At 41.5% G+C, this 17,783-nt stretch overlaps 1 protein-coding gene across 1 annotated transcript in view; it reads right to left on the bottom strand.

The window, feature by feature from the left end:
• Positions 1–10,565: 10,565 nt before the first annotated feature.
• Positions 10,566–17,783, bottom strand: part of lhfpl4a (LHFPL tetraspan subfamily member 4a) — a 68,129-nt gene continuing 60,911 nt past the window's right edge. Inside the window, exons 3-5 of the mRNA XM_007890248.1 lie at positions 17,149–17,286; positions 11,075–11,091; positions 10,566–10,786 (exon numbers count right to left, since the gene is read on the bottom strand). Coding sequence (XP_007888439.1) covers positions 10,682–10,786; positions 11,075–11,091; positions 17,149–17,286 — 260 coding nt within the window. The 3' untranslated portion in view covers positions 10,566–10,681. The remainder of the gene's footprint in view (positions 10,787–11,074; positions 11,092–17,148; positions 17,287–17,783) is intronic.

The raw sequence follows: 17,783 nt of genomic DNA, 5'->3' as shown, positions 1-17,783 counted from the left end.
GGGTAAAGTAAAACATACTAGTATCTAATAGTACGAGAATAATCCTTACATTTAATCAGCATCTTTCACATCAGGAGAATGTCTCAAAGTGCTTCACAGAATATACTGTAAAGTGTAGTGACTGTTTTGTGTCTGTCCGGAAATTGCCCTTTACAACTCTAAACCTATGTTTTCTTGTTCTGATATATGCTGATCATATAAACAAGCATGTTATGACTGGTGAACTGACCAGAATGCAGATTTGTTCTGGATTTCCCCTACTATTTATCTGGTCAAATTTCTTTATCATTTTAAACTCTTCGATTAGATCTTAGTTCAAGGAAATCTAACCTAGATTTACACAAAGTTTAAGCCTAAATTTATCTCTCCTCTTAAGTGGCAGTCCTCATACTTGTGAAATCTGCCATCAAAAGTTGTATACTAAGGATTTGTAACCTAAGTCAGCTTGAATATTTTTGCGTTTGCCCAATATCACTTTGTACTTCATCTATTTCTACTCCAAATAGTGTATGGGTTACTGACCAGATGTAAGACAAGGAGAGAGGTTCCCTTGTAGGCTCAGGAAGCAGTCATGCATTACATTACACTAACTCGGTGCCATTCCCACTTAAGGTTTCTATTTATATTGGTCTGAATATTGTTTTACCATTCTTCAATGCTGGCTCAATAGGGTCTGTGCCAATATCCATTTCAACACTGCCCTACTGTTTAGCAAAGTGATCTTTGGCATCGCAGTAATCTCAGAAACAAATTCTACTCCAACATACCAAACAGCTTTGAGTCCCCAAGTTTCTTTTCTTTATTGGTTGCAAAATTGGGATATTTTGTAAATGTTTGGCTTTTGGTTAATTTTACATTGGTCTGAATTGTTCAAGGTTTGGTTGGAAGTAAAAGGTTGTAGCTCAGCATTGAAGAGAAAGAATTAGTCAATTGGGTAAATCCAACCAACTTCTGAGTCATTAGTTGTCCAACCTTACTTTAGTTGTCCTCCAAGGACTTCCTCAGCCAAGGATTGAAACCTATATAGAAGGTCCATAACTATATAGTTAAAAAAAAACTATATAGAATGTCCACCTACGATCTCAATGTGTCTGTGATCGAGATAACTGAGCAATTGTTCCTATTGAGAAGCAACAGTTTCCATGATGGAGGAGAGGCAAAATTATTTCTCAGGTCAAGGATATCGGTTAGTCTCCTGAAGAGCTGTGTGCAAGAAGTTCAGAATGAGTAGGGAGTTTACCAGAGAGATCTCATCACTGTTTTTGGAGGTGATTGCTCCCCATCTGCACATTGTTTCTCTCAATTCCACCAGTTTACTAGTGGTAATGATTTTTAATTTTTTTTTGCAACAGAATCCTTCTAATTCCTGTCAGAGATTATCCTGACAATGTCCAAAGCCATTGAACCTTTCATGGTACATCCTTCCTGCTTGGTTCATTTCCCCCAGAAGAAGATCAATTGTTAATCAGCTGCAAATCTGGGCTATTTTAAGAGTTGCAAAAGTTCATAGAACATGTGGGCATCACTTCGTTGATGTGGACCATTACTAGTACCCTTTGATCCACATCAACGAAGTGATGCCTAGTAATTTGCAATGCGTCATTTCATAATGTCGGTTACTGCAAAACATCTCAGTTACTTTCTTTTACATGTCATAGTATTGTTTTGAGCAGGATACTATTGGTAAGTATATCTCATGGGTGAACATTTAGTCTACAATCCAGCTGTTGACAAAGCCCACAAAATAAAATTTCCATTAAGTACATAAGACCACCAGAGGTGTGGAGCGTACCTTTGGAATGCTGAAGTCTGGATGGAGGTGTCTGGTGGCAGTGTCTCATTTTACCAGCCAGTGAAGGTATTGCAGTCTTTGTTAGGTGCTGTATGTTACGTAATCTGGTGATTAGAAGGGGATTCAACTCGAGGAGTGAGTGTGAAGTGCAAGCAAAGAGGATGAGGATCTTTAAGAGCCTGCCCCAGAGGGTGATTGTCCTGGCATTGGCTTGATCACTAATTCACGCGAAGGAGTGACAAAGTGTGCATCATTTGTGCTGTTTGTTTACGAAAATGACATTATTACTTAAAAAAAGTGATCTACGTCTGTCTTGAGAAATATGGAATAAACATATAGTATTACATAAATTTGAACTCAATTCAACATGTATGAAAGAAAAATACTTCCATACAGATCATTTATTATACGTGAGGTACAATTTGAGATCTTCCAAATGACTGAAGCAAATACGAGAAATGAAATGCCAATTTTTTTATTTACAAATTTGATGAAATGGGTGTGCCTAACGTTTCTACTGTGTTTTTCCATGTAACCTGACAGGTACTCTTCAGACGAGTTTCCACCAGCGGAGGATTACGACTCTGAAGCAACCCCTGTCATAGCGGCATCACTTGAGGAAATGGAAGCATCTCCAGGAGGGTGCATGGTGCGTGAGGTGTGGATAATGGACATGGTAGCAGTACCAGATGATGATTGTGCATCAGAGAAAGGGTTATCGTGACCAATCTGTATGGGAGGCCCAATGTCTAATTTATATGATTCAGAGGGAAGGTTTGAACTAGTCGTCATCAACAAAGACAAATTACTGGCATAAGTGCCATTGTTCGAACTTTGATGTCCTAAAGTGTGTTCCAATGTGGTTTCCATGTGCTCGAGGCGGCCATCCAGTTGACTGAAACCAGTCCTCATGGCATCCCTAAGCTCTGAGAAACCATCCCTGATAGCTGACTGTAATCCTTCTTTGAGATCTACCAGCCCTTCCCTCAGAACAGACACCACATCACTCACTCCATGGGTCACCATAGTGGTCTGCATTGCACCCATTCTGGAGTCCAAAACCCCATTCAGATCAAAGAGGGATCCTTGAATATCCTCCAGCCTTTGATCCATTGCCTTGTGGAAATGCTCAACTGCCTGGTGAATATCTTGCTGATGCACCAATACTCGTGCCTTGAAGGCTTGACCACAGTCATCTGTGTCCACAATCTCACGGTCAGGTGACTGCTCTTTCTCACACCTACAATCTGGCATAGAGGTTCCCAATTCATCCAGTTCACCTTCCTCAACTGGTACTGCTAGCTGCACTGCGCCATTGGGATGCTCATGTGCAGGAGACCTAACCAATGGCTCTGATGAAGGAAAAATAGATGCTGCGTTGGTGAGTACAATTTGAGCTGTGGGTGATGTGCATGTAGTGGGAGGGGTGTATGGTGCTGGAGGAGCAGATGTGGTTGAGAGTGGTGGTGAGCTCTGATTTGTGGGTGAAGCAGAACGTGTTGCAGAACATATAGGAGTATCTGTGGAGGAAAGAAAATAACACAGTTAGTATCTCATCACTGTCGCAACCTTCACAACTTCACAGCTCAAAAGACAAACTCTATATTTGTAACCTTTTATGGTAAGTAATATTTGTACTATAATAATTTCATTGGAAAAGTAAAACATTTAGTTCTACAATGTCATTAAACATACAAAACATGTTGACAAACTTACCATACTGTGTGGAGGTAACTCCTGTCTCAGGTCCCCTACACCATGCAGTTTCATCTAGCAAGAGATGGAGGGGACTGTCTCCTTTGCCATTAACACTGTTTGGTTCTGTGATTCTCCACCAGTTCCACTTCAAATCCATCTGTGAAGGTCACATTTTGCTTTGCTACCCTCTCTGCATAACTGAAATAGTTTTCCCTGTCCTGCCAGGATCTTTTAGTGTCAGATTAAATCTTAATCGATTTTCTCACTTCTAGATTTCAGAGTATTTATGGGCATTTCTGATTACAAATATTGTTGACTTTTTCCTTTTCAGCCCTGGCAAATACCTCCTCCATCAATGCATCCATCCTTTGCTTGAAGCAATTCTCAACCAGACTGATGATAGCAAAACACTCTCATTTTCTGTTCATTGTTATTCCTAACTGGGATTAATGGTAATAATAATGATCATTGGATTTGGTATAGCACCTTATCACATTGTTTAGATGTCTCAAAGCACAGCAATTTCCCACAAACAATTGTGATTGAGTTACCAATTTTTCTTGAGGGATTATTACCCCCAGAAAAGCGCTTCGCCAATCAAATAACAACTGGGTCCGTACTTACCTAGCAGGATCGCTTTTCTCAAAAAAAAGGTGGAGTAAGGAAACTTGCCTAAGGTTTCACCCTGCCCGGGAATCAAATCCAGGTCCTCACGCTTCCAAGCTAGAAAACTCCTATTGGTGCCATTATGTGATGGATGCCTTAATTTTCCACCAGTGGAAAGTTAGATGCAGAGTGTCAATATTCAGCACCTTGGGATGTCCTCCCGACGTGAAAGGCTATACAAATGTAATTTGCTGTTGTTAGTTTTCTCATACCCAGTCAAAAGTATATCTAAAGTGCTCTTGTACCCACAATGAGCTCCTCTTAAAATTAATTTACTGTTCTAATTGCCTACATTTAGCTCAGTGGTTAGAACACTCGCTTTGCAAGTGAGAGACCCGAGTTCAATTCCAGGCAGGGCGAAACCTTGGGCAAGTTCCTTACTCCACACGCCTAATAATAATCCCTCCAAAACCAAAAACAATAATAAATTAGTCATTTTCAATCTACGCTGTTTGTGGGACATTGCTGTGCGCAATTGGCTGCCGCGTTCACCCACAAATATACAGTCAATTCACTTTACAGTGTGTTCTGTGAAGCGCTTTGGGATGTCCTCCTGACATGAAAAGCGTTGTATCAAATGCAAGGATTATTATTATTATTATTATTATTTGGAAAGTGCCATTCGCTCACAAATCACTCCGGTGCCTTCTCAGGACTACTGTTCACCTGACTGAGTATCATCCCTGCATTATTAAGCTTAATACTATTACAGACAGAGTCACTTTTACACAAGAACCAAAGAAACATAGAAATTTACAGCACAGAACGAGGCAATTTGGCCCCTTGTGTGTCTGGCTCCTTTAACAGTAATCCTTTCAGTTTAATTTACCTGCCCTTTCCCCATGGTAGATAATCAAGAACTTCACAGTTACATTTCCCTAAACCTATTTTTCCTCTATTACCAGTATTCAGTATTCAGCAGATTGTTTTTAACACTGGAGGTTGACTGATTTGGACACGGTTTCATGGTTGGTGCCTGCTTTGGGTAGTTACTGTAAATGTGAAAAACAAGATGTTTCCAAGCAGACTGAAGATTATAATTTTCACATTGAATCTGTTAAACTGAAATTTCAGGCAATATTTATTCACTGGTTTTGAATGTGAACATCCAGCCATGACTTTGGTGCATAGCTCAGACTCAAAGTTGGTCTGAAGTGATGGAGAGGGCTACCACCTTTCCTTCTGCTGGAGTTCCCACTACCATTATCTCTGATTGTCGACAATAGTTTTCATTGTTGCTTCATGAAACACAGCAACAGCAAAATACTGTTCTCCAGAAGCAGAAATAACAGTGGGGGTAGCTGCTGAGAGGACAATGATGGTAACCACCAGTAAACCAATATACTGGCATCAAGGAATGTTCCCATTCCAAACTAGCTGATAATTGCCATTTTCTCAACAGATTCACAATAGATTCATACTATCCCATTGAGTATTATGAAGCATATTATTTTTTACTCCTATGGTACAGTTGTCTCCTATGATCAAATAAATTATGATAAAGAATGTGCATTTGTGTATGATTTTATTTGGTCAGCCGGGTGTCTGACACATGCAAAAACCCATCAACATGCTATCCAAACCAACTGAAAGCTCCATGCATCCTCCTAACATGGAAATACCTATATATTGGAATAGAATGTAAACTCTCTTTCTGGAAGGAAGCATCTGACTTACCTAATTCCAGAAAGTATTAGGTGCAGATTGGCAAGAGCCAAGGCTTGAGGACCCCAGATTGTATGTTGGGATAACTGCTGGAGGTTAACCAGCTAAACCGCACAGCTTGCCATTGATGGCATTGTCTGGCAAGCTTTCCCGCTGCTTGTTCAGCTATTACCACCTAGCTTTGGCTTGCAGGGTTAACAAGAGCTAATTGGGAAAAATCCTTGCCCCGAGTGACTGTTCTACCTTTCCAGGTCCTATTGATGAGCCAGACCGGCTGTGCTGTCATCCGCTGTACTGTACCGCAGATCCGCCTGGCTCAGGAACAAGACTACCGAGCCAGTTCAGCGCCAAAGGGTCTGCTTACCTCACCCCAAGGTGGATTGTGTGTATATGTGGTGGGGGGGAAAAGAGTGTGGAGATGGAAAATGCAATGGTGCTTTACACTTGAACAATCTAATAACCAAGATTCTAAAGACCAAACACGTCCAAATTGTTGATTCCCCCAATGTCCATAAGAACATTAGAAATAGCTAGGTGAAAGAAGACCATCTAGTTCACCTTCCACCATCCCAGAAGTTGCTTGACATGTTGTGTCCCAAACTATATACTGTGTTATACTGTAACATAGGAATCCACAGGCCTAGGAACAATCATTGTGGTTAATTGTATAATATTCCTACATACCATTCAATTCATCAAATAGCTATCTAATTCCTCTTGAATTTGTTGGCACAATTACTGCCTTCCTGGATAGTCCATTTCCACAGATTCACCATTCTTTACGTGAAATGATTAAAAATTGTGTACACCTGTTGTAGATTTGATAACCATATGAAACATACTATGAGGGTTCAGTTTATTTATGCTCTTAGGGATCGTAAAGAAGTGCATTCGCTGACCCTTTTCTTTGAGTGAACACAATTTTTCGGATCTCGCTTTACAGTCAAATATAATAATCCTTACATTAGATACAGTGCATTTTACATCTCAAAGTGCTTCATCTCAAATCCTGATTCATTGTGAAGTGGATTGACTGTTATGTGGGAGTTTGCGGCAGCCAATTTGCGCACAGCAATGTTCCACAAACAGCTTTGACGTGTATGAGGGGATTATTGGCCAGGACATTAAGAGAATCTCCCTTCTCTTTTTGAATGGTGCTATGGGACCTTTAACGTACACCTCAATAGACAGATGGTCCCTTGGTTTAAAGTCTAGAACCTTAGTTTAATGTAGGGTAAATAGGAGAGCATCAAGAAAACAACAGCATTAGAACTGAAATGTCCCAATTTGCAATGCTGGTGCTGGTGTAGCACTAAATAACAACAAAATTACATTTGTAAAGAGCCTTTCACATCGGGAGGATGTCCCAAGGCACTGAACAGTTGGAGATCAGTACCTGAGCATGGGGTGGGCAGCATTGGGATGAAGGAGGGCAGCAAGGTAGGATGGAGGTTGAAGGCACGGTCAAAAGGAAGGTCTTGAGTCATGCCTTGAAGGAAACAAGGGAGGGAGCAAGGGTAAGGGATGAAGTTCCAAAGAGTGGGGGCAGAGAAGTTGAAAGCTTGGTAGCGGGTCGGGTGGGAGACATGGCATAAGTTGGAGCCTGCTGAATGGAAGGAGCGGACCGGTTGATAGGGGGTCAGTAGATCAGAGATGTAGGAGGGGGCAAGGCTGAGGAGGACTTTGAAAGTGAGGACGAGGATTTTGAATTCTATCCTCTGAGGGATGGGGAGCCAGTGGAGCCGGGCAAGGGTGGGGGTGATGGGGTCACGGAGCCTGCTGCAGGAGAGCACATGAGCTGCAGAGTTCTGGTTGATCTGCAGCTTGTGGAGGGAAGAGTTGGATGCCAACAAGGAGGGAGTTTCTGTAGTCGAGCCTTGAGGTGACGAATGCGTGTATGAGGGTTTCGGCAGCTTGAGGGGTGAGGCAGCTTGAGGGGTGAGGCAGTGGTAAATTAATGAATTAAAAAATGTATTTAAGGAGCTGAGCTATTGTGGAGGCAACTTAATCTTATTGAACTGAAGAGCAACAAAGCCACACAGAGTTTGGTCGAGCAATTGGGAAAATTGTAAAGATAAACCAATAGCACAATAAGACAAGCCAAGAAAAACGTGGAATGGATCTCTACACACATCTCTATACACATGCAGTGGCCAAAATGTGAGAGTATTTACTCACTGAAAAATTACACTGGGAATATGGGAGCATAGGAATAGCAGTTGTTAAACAGTTACTTTCACATCGTCTTTTACTTAGGAACAAGAAATCCAGAAATCAGATTGCTAGGAATGCCAAAGACAGAGGCGGCTAGAATAATCACATAAATTCAGGTTGAATATTTGGACATTTTTCTATTCGAAGCTTTTCTTTCATTCCAAAGTGCCCATTCAGATTTATGAACTTGTGGGTGGAGTTCATAGTCACAGCTCTCATTATTCAGCAAGCTGTGGTTAACCTAAAGCACGTCTCAATAGAAATCCCAGTTAATTACATATACTGGACATAGAAATCCTTGGTAATCAACTGTAATTATTTCTCAATAAACCTGCAGCGATCCCATCACAATGGCTATTGCTTGTATGAATGTCATTGCATATCAGTGGCATGGAGCATAGGAATAGTAGGGGACTGGTAACCTTCAGACACACAAACCAACCCAATACTGCATACACTGCAACCAACAAGTGAATGAGTGTGCCTGCTCCAGATCACTGATACCACAGTGGCAGCATGTTGGAATTGCGATACACTGTAGCACCAGAGTAATAGAGCGAAAATTTTGCCCATGGTTCACTCCATGGTCATGGCATTGGTGAGAGGAAAGAGGATTTCTGTTTTAGCCATGTTATCATGGGAGGCTGAAAACAGATCCCACAGCCTCCCCACAAGTATGCAGAAAAAACCTTGAGGGTTGCGTTAATCTGTACCTTGCAGTGTATAGTGAAGAAGAGGCCTGGGAACAATTAACAAAAGGCAAAATACTGCAGATATTGGAAATCTGAAATAAAAACATAAGTTGCTGGGAATGTTCAGCAGATCAGGCAGCATCTATGGACATGGGAAAGTGAGTTAATGTTTCAGATCGATGAACTTTCGTCAGAACTCAAGTTCTGATGAAAGGTCATTGACCTGAAACGTTAACTCACTTTCCTCTCGCCATAGATGCTGGGTGTTCACAGTGACTTCTGTTTTTATGCCTGGGAACAATAGTCTAGCTACGGGATGAGAATGGTGAATTTGCATGGATACAGAGAGGGCAATAGAATAACAATAGACATATCTTAACAAATAGTAAATGATGAAGCAAAATATGCCTGTGTGAATTTACAGTGGTAATTTAATCTTCAAAATGTAGATGATAAACTCTCTCAAGCTTCACTCAATTAGATTAGGGCTCTGTAAATGCTCCCAGTTATCCATTATTTTTCACGTACTATGTTAAAATGAAAGCACAGAGTGGTTTTGGACTGATCCTGGCAGATAATAATAATAATAATTCTTACATTTGGTATAGATTTCATGCTGGGAGGATATCTCACAGGATTTACTGTAAAGTGAAGTGACTGTTTTGTGGGCTAATGAGACAGCCAATTTTACACACAGCAACACCCCGCAAACAGCCATGAAATGAATGACCAGGGCAATGGGAGAGAAACTCCCTTCTCTTTCTAACAGTGTCATGGAATCTTTAATGTTGATCTGAACAGGCAGCTCACCCCTACCTCTACATTGTAGTGTCAGCCTGGATTCTGAGTTCCCAGATGGATGGATAACGGACCTTAAGTGGGAAGACAGTCTTTTGAGAAGAATCATAAGACTTATGATATCTCGGTGCTCAAGGGACTGAAATAACAACACTGAATTGGAGGCCAGCCATGGGATGTATTGTTTATTTTATCATCTTTGTGGTCAGTTTTGATGATAAGAGACCAAACGAGGGCCAGGATTCAGGAGACCCAGCAATCTGAGACAACAATTTCAGCTCTCAATTGTTCAGAAGTGACGGTCCACAAGACGACTGCAGTACAATTGAGCCATAACTCTCACTACCAAAGAAATGGCCATGAACAAGCCATCGTTTACATATCACTGTAAACAATCTATTTGTGCAGAGGCACTGGATGCACTTAATAAGATAACCCACATAGTATCCTCCTATAGATATAATCTATACAATATCCTCCTAGAGCTAAAATCCACACAACATACTGTTTCCTTGTATAATACACACAATGTATGGAAATTCTATATAATACATACAAGATAATTAATTTGTATTACATTATACAAGAAACTGCATCTGCCACAATTTACACTGTCTATATTTACAACACATAATGTACCCTATACCTTCCCCTATAAACAGTATATGGTAATAGACTCCCATATAAAAATGCTTATCACGTCAAGAATTTCTCAATGTCTCTGAGAGCCAATTTGCGCACAACCACCCACAAACAGCCACAAAGTGAGTGACCAATTTTATGTGCAGGATTGTTAGCCAGGACACTGGGAGAAACTCCCTTCTCTTTCAAGTACTCCTGAACAGGCATACATTTATAATGTTTTATAATTATAAACATTCCTGCAATTATAATCTGCACATGGTACTGTGTACCCTTGAAAAGACAAGATATGCTCACAAACTTTAATATCCCGACTACTGTATCTGCAGTAATATATACATATATATTTTACTGTATTTACATTATACACAGTATCATCTGCTCTTCTGTTATACAGAGTGGTACAATGGAGATTTTGCATATGTTATTGCCACTTGGCAAGTTCCTGATGTCCAAGGTTACCAGGCAAAAGAAGTGGAGAGAAAAATATACTAGGTTAAATAATTGACAGGGATTAAGCTATCCCGTAGTGGCTCAGGTGGAGAGAAGCATTGGCAGTGGTCTGGTGAGGCACCTGCCCACCGTCTTGGCAGTGTGGTGACACAGAGCATGGAGGGACCTAAAGGAGTGGGGGAAAGAAAGGTGTAGGTTGAATCTTGACTACTCCACTAGTTCTAACTGAAAAGAAAGTCCGCGTAAAACAGATTTTCTAGCATGGAATGGAAGTCAATTTGCAAAAGGGATATTTAGCTTTGTCGAATACATCACTGTTTCTCATTTTTGAACCATGTGTGTTTTCAATGAACATGTTAAGCCAGGTTTGGTGTTAATTTGGGAGTCTGTATTTGGTGCTGCACTGCTGTGTTCGACAAACGAGATTACATGAAATAACATGGTATCCACTTACCGCGGCACCGGTGAAATCTGAAAGAGAATAGAAATTAAAAAAACAATAAATGTAATGAATTGTTTGTCCTTATAAGAAGCACAAATAAATCAGTCCGACTTAAAGCAACCCCTTCCCATTGCACCCTTTCTGTACAGGAGTAAGCACTGCACTGAAAACACTCCCATTTCAGTACTGTTACTGAAATGAATGGGAGCATTGGGCCAGGATGACTGATCAGTGTAACGTACAATGAGGCCTGCAGTCCCTCAGCTGTAAACCATTCACTGAGCTGCTTGGTTGGTCAGTAACACCAAAACCATAATTGCCCCTCGAGCAATCTGCACCATTCATTGATTTGTGGTAACTCCAATAGGATTGAGTTTCCTCCCTGTGGATCTTCGGACTACTGTGAAGTGAGCTGCTGTGATTAACCCATTCTCTAATGAATCCCTGGTAGCTGAGGTTGGCTGACTTGGTAAACCTTGCCGCAGATGGTCAACATTGACTCTCCTGGGGACTGGTTGTGCCAGAGGGTGAGGGAAGCAATAACATAAAAGATTGAGGAGTAAGTTTTCTGATGGAAAAGATGACTGTTAAATGAATAGAAGTTGAAACTGCTCTGGTAATTGAAGCATTTGAGCTATAAATTTCTGTTAAACCAATCTTTTTCCCCAGATTACTGATTCAACTCCTGTTTAACACCTGCAATCCAATGTGTGTTCTCCAATTGCTGCACACCACAGAGGTGTTAAAGGATACTGTTAAAAAAGTGATGTGTAAGCCAAATGCTGAAGTGGGATGGGGGGGGAGGGGGGCAGGGGAATCGTGGAGATGCACTGAAAATATGCTGTAAAAACGTAATCACAAAATGTAATTTGGTAGAAATAAAATGCATTGAAATTGTGTAAAATCACCCGAATGACAATTCCCCATTGCCAGGAATCCGTGATGTACGGAGTTAGTACTCACTTTTGGGCTGTCAGTGGAGGGTATAGGGTCCATCTGTCAATGTGATTTCTAAGATAGCACATCATTAACAGAATATAGGAGAGATGAAGCATTTTGGAACAACAGCACTAGACAAGTGACTGCTGCTGTGATTTGGCACTGACTGTGATGTCACCCATTTGTGGTGTTTGAGGCTGGGTATTGACAGTGACTGTAAAGTGTATACATTTGCAAGAAAACTCTGGGCGCCAGCAACACATCATAAGGGTCAAAAAATATTTTTAAATCAAATAGGGAATGACCTACTTGTTTTCTTTTTTCATGGTGATTTCTTAGCTAGTATTTGACTGACGGGCAAATGATACATTATTGTAGGGTGGCATTTTTACAACAAAGCTCACCAACTCCACCCCCCACAAATCACCTCTCCACTCTGGAAGTCGTTTTGACTCCTTTTCACCTCTGCTGGGGAGAGTGTCGCCGTCCTCCAGGGTCTTCCCCAAATGTACGAGCCCTGATCCAAGAGTTGAAACTGTCTTCACCAAATCTTTGCACACAATATGCCAGCGAGGGGAAGGGGCAGCAAACAGAAGGGCTTACTCTGGCTGAGTTTGCTCCCACCCTGACCCTAAGGTGCTGAGCCTAATTACAGTCCTCCCTGATCAGCCAACTCAGTGTATTATCAGGAGTCAACCATGGGACCTTCTGAATTGGGTGCTGAGATTTTATCCATTAGCTCATCCAGGGATCTCAAAGGGTGATTTTCAACAACTTGCTTCTGGCACAGATACGATGGGCTGAATGTCCTCCTTCTGTTCTGTATAATTGTATGATTTTTGTGTTATATGAGCCAACAACATTCCTCAGTAAGGACGTTAAAAAACAAACGCTCAGCAAAAGTAAAAATGTAATCAAGAGTTTCATTGCTACAGGATAGAGTTACTGAGAAATTATTATACATTAGGAGAATATTTCAAATATAATGTTTCTTGTGTTGAGTTACACTTAGTTAATTTGTGTTAAGATTATTGTCATACGAAGGAGGAAAAGGCATTTGCTCATCAAGGCTGCTCTTTCCAACAGACTATCCACCATTGCTATAGTCGTGGACTTGTTCAGGGAATGATCTAAGCAATTGTAGGTGAATATTTGTGGAACTTCCTCCATGAGCATAAAGAGATTTGAACAGCAGATGATTGTTCCATAGTGTGATACTCAATTCATATCACAAGTAAGATTCTAATTGGAGTCTTCCTTTGGTACTTTCACTTCACAACAACATATTTAGATTCAGAAGAATGGCACAGCACCAAAGATGGATAAAGGATAAACCTGGGAACTACAGGCCAGTCAGCTTAGTGTCAGTAGTTGGAAAACTTCTATAGACTATAATCCAGGACAAAATAAATTTACGCTTAGAAAAATATGGGCCAATAAAGGACAGCCAACATGGATTTGTTAAAGGTTAATATTTCTAACAAGCTAGTTTTTTGATGAAGTAGCGGAGAGTATGGATGAAGGTAGTGCAGTTGATGTAGTTCATGTGGATTTTCAAAAAGCGTTTGATAAAGTGCTATATTGACTTGTCAACAAAATAGAAGCCCATGGTATGGAGTCCTGTAGCTCAGTGGTTACAGCACTTGTCTTGCAAGCGAGACACCTGGGTTCAATTCCAGGCAGGGCGAAACCTTGGACAAGTTTCCTTACTCCACACGCCTAATAATAATCCCTCCAAAACAATAATAAATTGGTCATTTTCAATCCACAACTGTTTGTGGGACACTGCTGTGAGCAATTGGCTGCCGCATTTCGCCCACAAATATACGGTCAATTCACTTTACAGTCTATTCTGTGAAGCGCTTTGAGACATCGAGAAGACGTGAAAAGCGCTATATCAAATGCAAGGATTATTATTAAAGGGACAATGGAGCATGGATACAGAACTGGCTGGGAGACAGAAAGCAGAGAGTGGGGGTGAAGGTTATTTTTCTGACTGGAGGGAAGTGTTCAGTTGTATTCCCCAGGGGTCAGTATTGGGATAACTGTTTTGTGAGCTATATAAATGACTTGGGTACAGGGAGTACAATTTCCAAGTTTGCAGATGATATTATGTTAGGAAAAGAAGTAAACAGTGGGGAGGATATAGCAGTAGACTGCAAGAGGTCATTGACAGACTGGTAACATGGGCAGACACGGGGCAGATGAAGTTTAATGTGGAGAAATGCGAAGTGATGCATTTTGGGAGGAAGAATGAGGAGAGACAGTATACGCTGATGGTACAATCTTAAAGGGGTGAAGGAACAGAGAGACCTGGGGGTTCATATAGGTAAATCTTTGAAGGTGGTAGGACAGGTAGATAAAGCTGTTAAAAAAGCATACGGGATACTTGGTTTTATAAATAGGGGCATAGAATACAAAAGTCAGGAAGTTACGATGAACCTTTATAAAACACTGGTTAGACCTCAGCGAGAGACTGTGTTCAGTTCTGGGCACCACACTTTAGGAAGGATGTTAAGGCATTGAAGAGGGAGCAAAGGAGATTTACCAGGATGGTACCAGGAATGAGGGACTTCAGTTATCAGGAGAGGCGAGAGAAGCTGGGATTATTCTCCTTCGAGCAGAGAAGGTTAAGAGGGGACTTAATAGAAGTTTTCAAAATTATGAGGGGATTCAATATGGTTACCAAGGAGAAACTATTTCCACTGGTGGCTAAGTCGATAACTTGAGGACACCGATTTAAAATAGTTGTTAAAAGAAGCAGAGGGAAGGTGAGGAGAAATTGATTCACACAGCGAGTTGTTTGAATCTGGAATGCATTGCCTGAAAGGTTGGTGGAAGACGATTCGGTAACAACTTTTAAGAAAGAAGTAGATGATTATTTGGGGAGGATAAGTTTGCAAGGCTATGGGGAGAGAGTGGGGGAGTGGGATTGATCTGGATAGCTTTTTTCATAGAGCCAGCACAGACACGGTGGGCCAAATGGCCTCCTTCTGAGCTGTATAAATCTATGCTTCTATGATTCTATGATAAAGCTGCCATCAAAGCCTTTAGTTACAAGTCAATAGAAGTTATTCTAACCTTGGCGTGGCCAGATTTGTACTTATACTTGTACTTATACTTCATGAGGGTATTGAGAGGATTCAGGGAAGATCAACTAGGATGATTCTGAGACTTCTGGCTCTGAATTGTGAGCAGTAAATGAAGATTGAGGGAGGAACATGATCCAGGTTTTTAAAACAAGTTGCACAAATAATGCACGTAAATAATCTAAAGATTTAAGATGGTGTGAGGACATGGTCATGGTTAAAAAAAAAGCACAAAAAATCAGAAGAATTCCCCCTCTTGACCAATACAATACCAAATTACATTTGTCTTGCACCTTTCACATCGAGAGGATGTCCCAAGGGGCTAAACAGTCAGAGATTTGAACCTGAGCAGGTGGATTAGGATCAGCTAGGGTGGAAGGCAGGGAGAGTAGGAGGGTGGCCGAAGGCATGGTTGAAGAGGAGGGTCTTGATATGTGCCTTGAAGAAGGGAAGGGAGGGAGGAAGGCAAAGGAAATGTGGAGTTCCAACGGGTGAGGGCAGAGAGGCTGAAGGCCCAACCACCAATAGTGGAACGGGCCTGGCGGGGGGCATGGAGCAGATCGGAGCCTGCTGAGCAGAGGGAATGGACAGGTTGATAAGGGGTTAGCAGGTCGGGGAGGTAGGAAGGAGGAATGCCATGGAGTCCCTTGAAGTCAAGGATGAGGATTTTGAACTCTATCCTCTGGGGGAATGGGAAGCCAGTGGAGCTGAGCAATGGTGGGGGTGATAGGGTCACGGAGCCTGGTGCGGGAGAGGACACGAGCTGCAGAGTTCTGGATGATCTGCAACTTGTGGAGGTAAGAATTGGGAAGGCTGACAACCAGGAAGTTGACGTAGTTGAGCCTAGATGTGATAAACCCATGGATGAGGTTTTCAGCAGCCTGAGGGGTGAGGCAGTAGCAGAGCCGGGTCGATGTGGCGGAGGTGGGGAAAGGCAGAGCAGGACATGGCATGGATGTGGGGTAGAAAGGACAGTTGACGGTCAAACAAGACACCAAGGTTCCGTGCTGACTCAGTGAGATGGAATGTGAATCCTTGGATGGTGATGCTGCCGCCAATTCACACACAAGAGAGAGTAGAGGATATATGGAACAGAATCCCAATAAAAGCAGATGATGCTGTGTCAATGAACTCTTTCAGAAAGAACTGTATAAGTAAACGCTTCAGAATGGCACTGGAGGATTCATAGATAGGTGCAGATACTCCACAGGACACAATGGGTTCTGTGTTGTTGAACCTAGAAAGATGGATAAAGGTAGGATCATCCTTGCATTGGATACGGCACCTATAACATTGAAACCTCAAAGCACTTCAAGGTAATTGCTGTCAAGTGTAATGACTGTGTATTTTGTAGGCAAATGTGACAGCCAACTTTCGCAAACCAAGATCCCACAAACAGCCATGAAGTGAAAGACCAATTTATCTGGAGAAGAGTTGACCCATTTTCAAATTGTTTCTTTAACATTCACCTGATCAGGCGGAGGAGACTTGAGTTGTCTATTGAAGGAAAGAAGCTAGGGCTGAATTCTGGGGATGGAAGTAAATTTTGGAGTTTTTCTTGATTATCTTTGGAATATATGGGATTGAGAGAATATTTATCCAGAAACTTTTCAGGATATCTGGTGCTAGCCTATGTTTGTGTGGTCAATGGAAGGAGCATGCTTGATAGACTGAATGGCCTTTTTGTTTTTTTCATTTCACACTTTATGTTCTTAACATATAGATCTCAGTATCACTGAATTGGAGTGATACATTAGGAGTTTTAATGAATCTTCAGAGTAGGGTGGATAATATCGGCAGAGGCTACCAGAAGCAATAGGAAAGGAGCTGGACACAGTTACTATAGGGATGGGGATTGCGTCTTACAGCATAAAGAAAGACAGGAGATAAAATATTCTACAGAACACTTTGGTTCCCATGTTGCTGGCATGAGAGGTGAGTTGCTTGTGGACGTAGTTTGTTGGAAGTGTAGGTTTTGATGCTGTATTGATATTCACGTTTTCTTCATTACTGGAGGGCTAGTAAATTTCACAAAAATGTATCTGCCTGGAGCTTTACCTGTGGTTGGCTGTCTCCCTTGGGAGAAAGAGTGGGCTGGGTAAGGTCCTTGATAGGGCAAGTTGTACACGTTCTGTGGAGGGTTCGATGGGTCGAGTGGCCTTTTCTTGTTCCTTACGTTCTTATTATTCGTGAATACTTCAACACAAAACAGAAGGCAAAGGTCAGTCAGGCTCACACGATGTTTATCTGCCCTAAATGGATGGTGCAGTTTCAGTTGTGAGGTTGGCAGCCACTTTCTTCCTCAGGCCGTCAGCAACACAACGCTTCTAATCTCCAACCTACTACTCACTGCTGGTGAAGACCATTTGCACCTACACAATCTTCAGGAAGAATCCACAAATGGTGACACACTTTGATAACCACCTAACACATGGAAACGGGGCAAAATGCATATAATTCTAAACCTCCCAAATATTGCTTGCTGTTTCCTAAACTGCTTGAACAATGCATTAGATTGATGAGGCTGAATGTTCAAACCATATCAATATCTAGACTATGTTATATTTTCACAGTAACATTTTAATCTGCCTCAAATTATTCTACCTAGCAATTTCTGTGTTTTTTCTATAATCTTTGAAATACATGAAGTAGTTAAATAATGAGTTAACTTCGCACCTGGGGGTTTGAGCCAG

This window comes from Callorhinchus milii, unplaced genomic scaffold, assembly GCF_018977255.1.
Source record: "Callorhinchus milii isolate IMCB2004 unplaced genomic scaffold, IMCB_Cmil_1.0 Scaffold12, whole genome shotgun sequence".
Taxonomy (NCBI): Eukaryota; Metazoa; Chordata; class Chondrichthyes; order Chimaeriformes; family Callorhinchidae; genus Callorhinchus; species Callorhinchus milii.
This window is presented reverse-complemented; position numbering and strand designations above follow the sequence as displayed.